We start from the raw sequence: 12,410 nt of genomic DNA on the forward strand, positions 1-12,410 counted from the left end.
AAAAATCTATTGAACTCTGTCTTGAATATACTCAAGGACTGAGCATCCACAGCCCTCTGGGGTAGAGAATTCCAAAGATTCACCACCCTCTGAGTGAAGAAGTTTCTCCTCCTCTCAGTCCTAAATGGCTGACCCCTTATTCTGAGACTGTGGCCCCTGGTTCTAGACTCCCCAGCCCGGGGGAAACATCCTCCCTGCACCTATCCTGTCGAGGCCTGTAAGAATTTTGTATGTTTCAATGAAATCACCTCTCATTCTTCTAAACTCTAGAGAATATAGGCCTAGTCTACTCAATCTCTCCTCATAGCACAATCGCCCATCCCAGGAATCAGTCTGATGAACCTTCATTGCACTCCCTCTATGGCAAGTATATCCTTCCTTAGGTAAGGAGACCAAAACTGTACACAATACTCCAGGTGTGGTCTCACCAGGGCCCTATATAATTGCAGTAAGATGTCTTTTACTCTTACACTCAAATCCTCTAGTAATAAAGGTCAACATACCCTTTGCTTCCCTAATTGCTTGCTGTACCTATATGTTAACTTTCAGTGATCTGTGTACAAGGACATCCAGGTCCCTCTGAACACCAACATTTCCCAATCTCTCACCATTTTAAAGAATACTCTCTTCTATTTTTCCTACCAAAGTTGTGTTTTTCTGGCTCGGTGCAGCACTCCCGCCTCTGAAGCATAAAATCGTTTTCCTGATTTTCATCATTTGCAGATTTTTTTTCTTTTTATCGCAACACTTTTTATATATTTTATTCTGCATTTTTCTTCAATCTCTGCCACAGATTTAATTCCAGTAGAGTAGGAAAAGACAGACATTGCATTACACATCCTTGGGATGTCCCAATGTGCTTCAGTCAATAAATTGTGTAGTCACTTGTTTTGCAGGCAAATGTGGCAGCCGACTTATGCACAGCAATGAGATAAACCTCCAGGCAATCTGTTTTGATGATGGTTGAGGGATATCTGATGGCCAGGACACTGGGGGAACTGCCCTGCTCTTCAAAGCGTGCCATAGTATCTGACGTCTCATCCGAAAGACGGAACCGCTGACAATGTAGCAGTCCCTCAGTACGCCACTGTTGTGTCATCCTAGATTGTGTGCTCAAGTCCTGGAGTGGGGTTAGAACCCATGGCTTTGTGATTCAGAGGTGAGAGTGCTACACTGAGCCAGGCTGATGCTTCCTGTGCTGCAGGTGGTAAGGAGGTGGATCTTCGTAGATCCCTCACTGTAACATGCTTGGGGGGGGGGGGGGGGCGGAGGAAGAGGTGACTTTGGACCAATGGTTCCCGAAGCTCTCCATTACTGGGGTTTTCCTCGCCTCATGTCTGGGTTTGTTGTAGACTCATTGATAGAGATTGATTGCCATGATTAGTCAACAACTCCATTATTGCTATATCATGTGACTATTGGGATGGTAGAAGACAAACCAAATGGACCGTAGTCTTTTTCCGTCCAGCAATTCCTATGTTTCTGTCCTTGTATTAAGTGCCTTCCTCTGATTGAACTGGAGCTACCACTTGATAGGGCAGTGGTAGAAGAGCAGAGCCTCAGCAAATTTCTCAATTTTTCCTCTTGCATTCCTTCCCCATGGTAGAAGGCTTTATGGGGGTAATTTTCCAAGTATATAATCATCATTTCATCATATGCAGTCCCTCGGAATCGAGGAAGACTTGCTTCCACTCTTAACATGAGTCCTTAGGTGACTGAACAGTCCAATACGAGAGCCACAGTCCCTGTCACAGGTGCGACAGATAGTCGTTGAGGGAAGGGGTGGGTGGGACTGGTTTGCCGCATGCCCTTTCCGCTGTCTGCACTTGATTTCTGCATGCTCTTGGCGTTGAGACTCGAGGTGCTCATTACCCTCCCGGATGCACTTCCTCCACTTAGGGCGGTCTTTGGCCAGGGACTCCCAGGTGTCGGTGGGGATGTTGCACTTTATCAGGGTGGCATTGAGGGTGTCCTTGTAACGGTTCCGTAACTAAGGCAATGAATCTCGCCTGCCATCGGCGCATATTGGAAAATCGTGGGCGTGAACTCCAGAATATCAGGCATAATTATCCTGACATAAAGCTATTTTGGGGTTTGACTTTTTTTTTTCTGACCACCTCCAATCACAAATCATTTTTGAATTTGTCCTGTTTGTATCCTTTATTGCGAGCGGCATCTCCCAGCTATTGTGTTCCTAACACAGATGAGGCTGCATACAGGGAGGTTAAAGTAACAGTGACCTCAGTCTTTAATAAGATACTCCAGAGTGAGCAACAGGCCTTAGAGGCTGGCTTATATACAGTGCTCCCAAGGGATGCTGGGATCCCTTGGGACTTCAGGGGATGCGCTCCCTGGTGGCGGAACATGGGAGTGCATGCTTTACAGATACACAACATCACTCCCCCTAAAGTCAAAGTGAAAACAATTTACAAGGTGAGGCAGTCGGGAGCCTTTCTTTCCCTGGTGGACCTCCTCGGTACAAATGTCTGTTCTAGTGTGTTGGCTGTGCCCTCGCTGGGCTGGCGTGTTGTTGGCCCTTCAGGGCTACTAGGTGAGCCTGGCCTTGCTGGACTGTTGGGCCTGATGGGTTCGATTTCCTGGTCCGGCGTGGTGTCGTTGATCCTTTGGGTGTGTGTTGTGGGCTCGAAAAAGGTGGTGTCTGCTGTGGGTTGTTCAGGGCAGTCTGTGAACCGCAGCCTCATTTAGTCCAGGTACTTTCTACAAATTTGTCCATTGTCTAGTTTGACTACAAACACCCGATTCCCTTCTTTAGCTATCACCGGGCCCGCGATCCACTTGGGACAATGTCCATAGTTTAGCACAAATGCACAGGGTTATTCAGATCAATTTCCCGTGACACAGTGGCGCGACCATCCTTTACATTTTGTTGCTGCCGCCTGCTCTCTACCTGATCATGCAGGTTGGGGTGAACCAGCGAGCGACTGGTTTTAAAGTGTCCTTTTCATGAGTAGCTCAGCCGGGGGCACCCCTGTGAGCGAGTGGGGTCTCGTGCGGTAGCTGAGCAGTACTCGGGACAGGCGGGTTTGGAGTGAGTCTTCTGTGACTCGTTTAAGGCTCTGTTTGATGGTTTGTACTGCCCTCTCTGCCTGCCCATTGGAGGCTGGTTTAAACGGGGCCGAGGTGACATGTTTGATGCCATTGCGGGTCATGAATTCTTTAAATTCGGCACTGGTGAAACATGACCTGTTGTCACTGACCAGTATGTCAGGCAGACCGTGGGTGGCAAACATGGCCCTCAGGCTTTCAATGGTGGTGGTGGCGGTGCTTCCCGACATTATTTCACATTCAATCCATTTTGAAAAAGCATCCACCACCACCACTAGGAACATTTTACTGAGAAACGGGCTCGCATAGTCGACATGGATTCTCGACCATGGTCTGGAGGGCCAGGACCAAAAACATAGTGGTGCCTCTCTGGGCGCGTTGCTCAACTGAGCACATACACTGCATTGCCGTACACAGGACTCTAAGTCAGAGTCGATACCGGGCCATCACACGTAGGATCTGGCTATCACTTTCATCATTACTATACCCAGGTGTGTGCTGTGGAGATCCGAGATGAACGTCTTCCTGCCCTCTTTTGGTAGCACTACGCGGTTACCCCACAACAGGCAGGCTGCCTGAATGGACAGCTCATCCTTTCGCCGCTGGAATGGCTTGATTGGCTCTTGCATTTCAACGGGGATGCTGGCCCAGCTCCCATGCAGTACACAGTTTTTTATTAGGGACAGCAGAGGATCTTGGCTGGTCCAAGTCCTAATTTGGCGGGCCGTGACAGGTGATTTATCATTTTCAAACACTTCCATGACCATCAACAAGTTTGCAGGCTGCGCCATTTCCACCCCTGTGGTGGGCAATGGTAGCCGACTGAGAGCATCCGCACAATTCTCGGTGCCTGGCCTGTGGCGGATGGTATAGTTATACGTGGATAGCGCGAGTGCCCACCTTTGTATGCGGGCTGAAGCATTAGTATTTATCCCCTTGTTTTCAGCGAACAGGGATGTGAGGGGCTTGTGATCGGTTTCCAGCTCAAATTTGAGGCCAAACAGGTACTGATGCATTTTCTTTACCCCGAACACACACGCTAATGCCTCTTTCTCAATCATGCTGTAGGCCCTCTCGGTGTTAGACAAGCTCCTGGAAGCATAGGCGACAGGTTGCAACTTCCCCACAATGTTAGCTTGTAATACACACCCGACTCCGTACGACGACGCGTCACATGCTAGCACAAGTCTTTTACACGGGTTATACAATACAAGCAGCTTGTTGGAGCATAAAGTGTTTCTGGCTTTCTCAAAATAGGGTGCTTAACCCCGGTAGGAAGTTACCAAAATAGTTGAGGAGTCCCAGGAACGACCGCAGCTCCGAGACGTTCTGTGGCCTGGGCGCATTCCTGATAGCCTCTGTCTTGGTGTCTGTGGGCCAAATGCCATCCGCCGCGATCTTTCTCCCCAAAAACTCCACTTCTATTGCCATGAAGATGCATTTCGACCTCTTCAGCCGCAGCCCTACGCGATCCAGGTTTTGTAGGTGCTCGACGGTGTCCCGACCCGTGACCAATATGTCGTCCTGAAAGATCACTGTGTGTGGTACCGACTTGAGTAGGCTCTCCATGTATTTCTGGAAGATCGCTGCAGCCGACCGAATTCCAAACGGACATCTGTTGTAGATGAACAGTTCCTTGTGCGTGTTGATGCAGGTGAGGTCCTTCAAAGACTCCTCCAGCTCCTGCGTCATGTAGGCCGAAGTCAGGTCGAGCTTGGTGAACGTCTTGCCTCCTGCCTGCAATCGCAAATAGGTCGTCTGCCTGAGGTATCGGGTATTGGTCCTGTAGCGAGAATTGATTAATAGTTACTTTATAATCGCTGAAAATCCTGGTTGTGCCATCACTTTTGAGTACTGGAACAATCGGGCTGGCCCACTCGCTGAATTCCACTGGGGAGATGATGCCCTCGCATTGCAGCCTGTCCAGCTTGATTTCCACTCTCTCCCTCATCATGTGAGGTACCGCTCGCGCCTTGTGGTGAATGGGTCGTGCCTCTGGGACCAAGTGAATCTGCACCTTCGCCCCGGAAAAGTTTCCAATACCTGATTCAAAAAGGGAAGGAAATTTGTTAAGAACCTGGGTACATGAGGCCTCATCGACATGTGATAGCGCTCGGATGTCATCCCAGTTCCAGCGGATTTTGCTCAGCCAGCTCCTTCCAAGCAGTGTGGGGCCATCGCCCGGGACAATCCAGAGTGGCAGTTCATGCATCATGCCCTCGTTGGTGACCTTGACCATGGCGTTGCCCAGGACAGTGATAAGCTCTTTGGTGTACGTTCTCAGTTTCGTGTGGATGGGGCTCAGGGCTGGTCTGAATGCTTTGTTGCACCACAGTCTCTCAAACATCTTTTTACTCATGATGGATTGGCTAGCGCCACTGTCCAGTTCCATGGCTACGGGTAAGCCATTCAATTTTACGTTTAGCATTATAGGTGGACATTTCATCAAATGTGTGCACCCCGTGTGCTTCAACATCTGCCTCCTCTCGCTGAGGCTCGAAATTGCTTTGATCCACCATGGACCGATCTTCCTCTGCCACGTGGTGGTTAGCAGGTTTTGCAGAGCTTGCAGCTCATTTGCAACCTCATTGGAGGTGTCCCATTGTTCCACATCTCTTGCAAACATACCCTTTGAAGCGGCATGAATAGGCTGAATGGAAGCCTCCACAACGCAACAAGGTATGAATTGCCTTGCATTCATCCTTTGTTGGGGTCTCTGAGTCATCTGGGTCACCTGAGGCCTGCTGGCAGTTGCAGACTTGTGGTTTCTGCCCTGTACATTTCTGCTCACAAACACAGTTGGAAAAGTTTCCAATGCCTGACTCAAAAAGGGAAATTTATGAACATTGCTAGCACTTGTGTACCGAGAGATTTGTTTGGTGTTATCACTGGTGGACATAAACGTCTGTGATATCGCAATGGCCTTACTGAGGGTTGGTGTCTCTACAGTCACAAATTTTCGTAGGATGGTTTCGGGGCCAATGCCCAGTACAAAAAAATCTCTGAGCATTTGCTCCAGGTAGCCATCAAACTCACATTGTCCTGCAAGTCGCCTTAGCTCGGCGACGTAGCTCGCCACTTCTTGACCTTCAGATCGCTGGCACATGTAGAACCGATACCTCGCCATCAGCACGCTCTCCCTCGGGTTAAGATGCTCCCGAACCAGTGTACACAGCTCCTCATACGACTTATCTGTGGATTTCACCGGAGCTCGAACATTCTTCATGAGGCTGTAGGTCGGTGCCCCGCAGACCGTGAGGAGGACCGCTCTCCTTTTTGCAGCGCTTCCTTCTCCGTCCCGCTCATTAGCTACAAAGTACTGGTCTAGCCGTTCGACATAGGCTTTCCAGTCCTCACCCTGCGAGAACTTCTCCAGGATGCCGACAGTTTGCTGCATCTTTGCGTTGGATTCGTATTCTCATCGCCTGTTATTGTGTTCCTAACACAAATGAGGCTGCACACAGGGAGGTTAAAGTAACAGTGACCTCAGTCTTTAATAAGACACTGCAGAGTGAGGAACAGGCCTTGGGGGCTGGCTTATCTACAGTGCTCCCAAGGGATGCTGGGATCCCTTGGGACTTCAGGGGATGAGCTCCCTGGTGGCGGAACATGGGAGTACAAGCTTTACAGATACACAACACCAGCAAGAGTACAATTTGAACTCAGTTCGTTTGCCTTTCAGATCTTCCTCCAGTGCTTCATAGTGCTCGGCATGGACTACCTGGGAACTCGATGTCGGAGAGAAATGTTGAGACAGCTGTGGGCTCTGGGCCTTCAGACTTGGAGGCCAAACTTGCTATCTTCAGACATGCTGCTGAAAAGGTGAGGCCCTTTGGGTACTTAACCCTGTGCCTTTTGAAGGTTGGAGGGACGTCCTGGTGCTACAGCAAGCATAGAACAACTATGTAGCATGCCGTAGAATGCTTAGAGGTTAGCTCACGCAATGTCGCTGCGTAGCTCCTGGGTTGAGCTATCCTGACAGTGGAAGGTGAAGAGTAGAGACGAGGTATGGGAAGTCAACCCAAATCATATGACAAGTTAGCCCAGGCATCCGAGATCATACAGCAAGTTAGCCCAGGCAAGCGTGCACACCCTTCTGGCTGGTTACCGACCTTCCATGGTGACTGGCAATGGCAAAAATTAGAGCTGCAGGGATGGCCTAGAGGAGGAGAAAATCTACCCATATTAACAATATTGAGGTTCAGTGGAGTAGTTGGCTTGAGTAAAGCTGTGATAACCTTGCTGGTTACTGGACAGCTTCCAAAACATCATTTGCATCTGGTTTGCTGAAGGTGTCTGGTACACACCATTATAAATAGCAAACTGTAAACACGCATGGGGGGAGGGGTGAAGAGTGTGGCAAATGCACAAGAGGCCAGAGTTTGAGGAACAGAATTTGGTAGGTAGGGTTTGCAGTGCAAGAGAAATTTACAGAGATCGGGAAAGGCAAGCCCGTGAGATTTAAACACGATGAGAAATGGGAGATGTTACTCGGGACACTGGGAGCCAATGTAGGTCTGCAATGATAGAGTTGATGGACATGCGGGATAGGATATGGGCATTAGATTTTGGATGAGCTAGAGGGTAGAAGATAGAAGGCTGGCCAGGAGAGCATTGGAATAGTCAAGTCAGGAGGTCACAAAGGCATGGATGAGGATTTCAGCAGCAGATGGGCTAAGGCAGGGATGGACATGGGCGATGTTACAGAGATGGATGGAGGCGTTCTAAATTTTGGAGAGGATATGGGGTCGGAAGCTTAGTTTGGGGTCAGCTATAATGCCGAGACTGCGAGCAGTCTGGTTTGGCCTGAGGGAGAATTGGAGAGGAGGATTGAATTGTTGGCTAGGGCACAGAGTTTGTGGTGAGGGCTTCGATCTTCCCAGTGTTTAACTGGAGGACATTGCGGCTCATCTAAGACTGGATATTGAACAAGCATTCTAACAAGATGGAGGCAGGGGAGGGATTGCGGGATTGGTGGTGAGATCGAGCTGGGTGGTGATAATGTACCTGTGGAAAATGAATCCATGTCTGGATCATGCTGCTGAAGGGCAGTATGTAGATCACACACAAATACATCCCTGTCCACTTCCAGCTGAAGCCACTGGATAGCAATCAGGAGCAGGAACTGTGGGCCATTTTCACCTCCCTGACCCAGAGTGCTGAGGACAATTGTGTTGTTGCCTTCGCAGATTCGTTCAATTAGTGCAGTCCGGAAACTGGCCCTTTTCATCCTGTCTGAGAATGGGTGAGAGGAAGAAATAATTGAATTGGCTTAAGAAAAAAGAAAGACTTGTATTTATATAGCGCCTTTCACGGCCAATGGACGTCTCAAAGCGCTTTACAGCCAATGAAGTACTTTTGGAGTGTAGTCACTGTTGTAATGTAGGAAACACGGCAGCCAACTTGCGTACAGCAAGCTCCCACACACAGCAATGTGATAATCACCAGATAATCTGTTATTTTGTTATGCTGATTGAGGGATAAATATTGCCCAGGACACCGGGGATAGAACATAAGAACTAGGAGCAGGAGTAGGCCATACGGCCACTTGAGCCCGCTCCGCTATTTAATCCGATCATGGACTCAGGTCCACTTTCCCGCCTGCTCCCCATAACCCCCTATTCCCTTATCGGTTAAGATAATCGGATAACTCCTCTGCTCGTTTTCGAAATAATTCCATGGGATCTTTTACGTCCATTTGAGAGAGCAGACAGGGCCTGGGTTTAACGTCTCATCCGAAAGACGGCACCTCCGACAGTGTAGCACCTCCTCAGCTTGCACTGGAGTGTCAGGCTAGATTTATGTGCTCAAGTCCCTGGACTGGGACTTGAACCCACAACTTTCTGACCCAGAGGCGAGAGTGCTGCCCACTGAGCCACAGAAGGTTGCATTGCTGCCTCAGCCGGTGGTCCAGTATCACTAAGTGAGCTCATAGGACATCCAGTTCGGACATGGCCTGGGATCAGCACATTCCAAAGCAAACTCAACCCAGAATCAAAGTATTCCCAAATGAGTCTGCACATCTCTGTGTAGTCAACACATTCCCAAGTAATCCAGTTCAGATCAGTGTGTAGTCAGCCCACTGTTAGCCCTTCAGTGACTCTTGCCTTTTCTCCTTTGCAGGACCGTGACTTCCTTGAAGATGAGCAGTTCTTCCTGGAGACCCTGAAGAAAGCTCCGTATAACACATCTTTCCAAACCGTATAAAGCCACGAGTGACACTGATGTTGGGGATTTTTTACATTTTTACATAAATTCCTTTGAGTGTGACCTACAGTTTTTTTTTAATGCAATATACATACTATTTTTTTACCTTTATAGTAACTTTTGTAGAAAACAAAGCCGGCTACATAAGTAAATCATTTTGTAAATGAACCATGTTCCTGACCATTCCCGTGCTGAAACATTTCCAATACATCTGCTGGCCCAGATGCAGCTCATTCTTTGCCATACACTGAGTCTCATTGATTTCTCTCGCTCTCCAGCAAGAGCAAGCCAGCCATTACCAGCGCGGTGCATACTGCAACTCTCAGTCCCCAAGATGGAGATCACGTCTCGTGCGTGGGACTCCCATTAAATGTGAGGAATTAGTACACCTGTCCTGGCAGTGTTTTAAATTGCCGTACCTGTTGTGGGACCTTTCCACCAGCTAAGGACCAAAACCCTGCCTCTGCACACAAGCATGGATTTTGAGGACAGTCTCGTTTTCCTGAAAAATGCTTTTCTGAATCACGCCTAAAGAGGGGCTTGCTTGGCTCAGACCCAGATCTGGTTCCCACCCCAAGTCCATTTCTTTTTTTGCCATGAGATGTCCGGCTCAAATATGTTTGCCTCCCTGGAACTGCAAAAGTGCTGGATCTTGTTCCTCAACTGAGTGAGTGGGCATGTATGCACATGTGTGTGTGTGTGTGTGTGTCAGGCACAGATTAGTGTTGCTTTACAACCCTTGGCCATGTGGATGAACACCACAGAGTTCCAATAGTTTCAGAACGGGCCTTGTTTTTATCCTTACTGCAGATTAATCCATGATCGCATACATTCAGGAAGTTTCTCTCTTTCTCCCGCCCTTCCCGCTCCAACCTAAAGGGCAACAAACGTCAGACACAACACAATAAACCACCCGTGGGTGCCTAGAGCACAATTTTCATTCAGGAAGATCCTGTCTGATTAATGTGTCTTTATTTTACAGTTTAATACTTTTCCAGTAAACTTTAAGATCTGTTCATGCATAAGTTGCAGAAAGTTCTCTGTAATTAACTCAATGCAGCACGTTAAACATCTATGTGTACTTTTGAAATAAAATGGAAAATGCTGGGAGTACACAGCAGTCAATTGGCATCTGAAAACAAGTTTTGGCTAACGTTTCAGATGTAACATTTATTACTGTCGACATCAGGTGAGGGCAGGACAGGGCTCAGCGGTGATAGCCAAATAAAAGAAAGAATTTACATTTCTGTAGCACCTTTCATGATCTCCGGCTGTCCCAAAGTGCTTCAAAGTCAACAAAGTACTGTTGAAGTGTAGTCACTGTTGTAATTTAGGTAGTAAGATTCCACAGAAAATGAGATAAATAAACAGGTAATTTGTTTTGGTGATGATTGAAACATAGAAACATTGAAAATAGGTGCAGGAGTAGGCCATTCGGCCCTTCGAGCCTGCACCACCATTCAATATGATCATAGCTGATCATTCCCTCAGTAACCCTTTCCTGCTTTCTCTCCATACCTCTTGATCCATTTAGCTGCAAGGGCCACATCTAACTCCCTTTTGAATATATCTAACGAACTGGCCTCAACAACTTTCTGTGGTAGAGAATTCCACAGGGTTCACAACTCTGAGTGAAGAAATTTCTCCTCAGCTCGGTCCTAAATGGCTTACCCCTTATTCTTAGACTGTAACCCCTGGTTCTGGACTTCCCCAACATTGGAAACATTCTTCCTGCATCTAACCTGTCCAATCCCGGCAGAATTTTATATGTTTCTATGAGATCCCCTTTCATTCATCTAAATTACAGTGAATATAAGCCTAGTCGATCCAGTCTTTCTTCATATGTCAGTCCTGCCATCTCGGGAATCATTCTGTTGAACCTTCACTGCACTCCCTCAATAGCAAGAATGTCCTTTCTCAGATTAGGAGACCAAAACCGTACACAAAATATTCAAGATGTGGCCTCACCAAGGCCCTGTACAATTGCAGTAAGACCTCCCTGCTCCTATACTCAAATCCTCTCACTATGAAGGCCAACATGCCACTTGCTGCCTTCACCGCCTGCTGTATCTGCATGCCAACTTTCAATGACTGATGTACCATGACACCCAGGTCTCGTTGCACCTCCCCTTTTCCTAATGTGTCATCATTCAGATAATATTCTGCCTTCCTGTTTTTGCCACCAAAGTGGATAACCTCACATTTATCCACATTATACTGCATCTGCCATGCATTTGCCCACTCACCTAACCTGTCCAAGTAACCCTGCAGCCTCTTGGTGTCCTCCTCACAGATCACACTGCCACCCAGCTTAGTGACATCTGCAAACTTGGAGATATTACATTCAATTCCTTCGTCTAAATCATTAATGTATATTGTAAATAGCTGGGGTCCCAGCACTGAACCTTGCGGTACCCCACTAGTCACTGCCTGCCATTCTGAAAAGGACGCGTTAATTCCTACGCTTTGCTTCCTGTCTGCCAACCAGTTCTCTATCCACGTCAATACATTACCCCCAATACCATGTGCTTTAATTTTTCACACTAATCTCTTGTGTGGGACCTTGTCAAAAGCTTTTTGAAAGTCCAAATACACCACATCCACTGGTTTTCCCTTGTCCACTTGACTAGTTACATCCTCAAAAAAATCTAGAAGATTTGTCAAGTATGATTTCCCTTTCATAAATCCATGCTGACTTGGACCGATCCTGTCACTGCTTTCCAAATGCGTTGCTATTTCATCTTTAATAATTGATTCCAACATTTTCCCCACTACCGATGTCAGGCTAACCGGTCTATAATTCCCTGTTTTCTCTCCCTCCTTTTTTTAAAAATGGGGTTACATTAGCTACCCTCCAATCCATAGGAACTGATCCAGAGTCTATAGAATGTTGGAAAATGACCACCAATGCATCCACTATTTCTAGGGCCACTTCCTTAAGTACTCTGAGATGCAGACTATCAGGCCCCGGGGATTTATCGGCCTTCAATCCCATCAATTTCCCCAACACAATTTCCTGCCTAATAAGGATATCCTTCAGTTCCTCATTCTCACTAGACCCTCGGTCCTCCAGTACTTCCGGAAGGTTATTTGTGTCTTCCTTCGTGAAGACAGAACCAAAGTATTTGTTCAACTGG

At 47.6% G+C, this 12,410-nt stretch overlaps 1 protein-coding gene across 5 annotated transcripts in view; it reads left to right on the top strand.

Annotated features, from left to right (window-relative positions):
• The window catches only part of LOC139226609 (fas-binding factor 1 homolog), a 200,164-nt gene extending 190,828 nt beyond the window's left edge, over positions 1-9,336 (top strand). For 4 of the 5 annotated variants that reach the window (XM_070857473.1, XM_070857472.1, XM_070857475.1 and 1 more), the window contains 2 exons: positions 6,749-6,888; positions 9,190-9,336. In XM_070857473.1, coding sequence (XP_070713574.1) covers positions 6,749-6,888; positions 9,190-9,273 — 224 coding nt within the window. In that variant the 3' untranslated portion in view covers positions 9,274-9,336. The remainder of the gene's footprint in view (positions 1-6,748; positions 6,889-9,189) is intronic. The other variant, XM_070857476.1, reaches the window with a different exon arrangement.
• Positions 9,337-12,410: the final 3,074 nt, after the last annotated feature.

Source organism: Pristiophorus japonicus, chromosome 16, assembly GCF_044704955.1.
Source record: "Pristiophorus japonicus isolate sPriJap1 chromosome 16, sPriJap1.hap1, whole genome shotgun sequence".
In the NCBI taxonomy this organism is placed as follows: Eukaryota; Metazoa; Chordata; class Chondrichthyes; family Pristiophoridae; genus Pristiophorus; species Pristiophorus japonicus.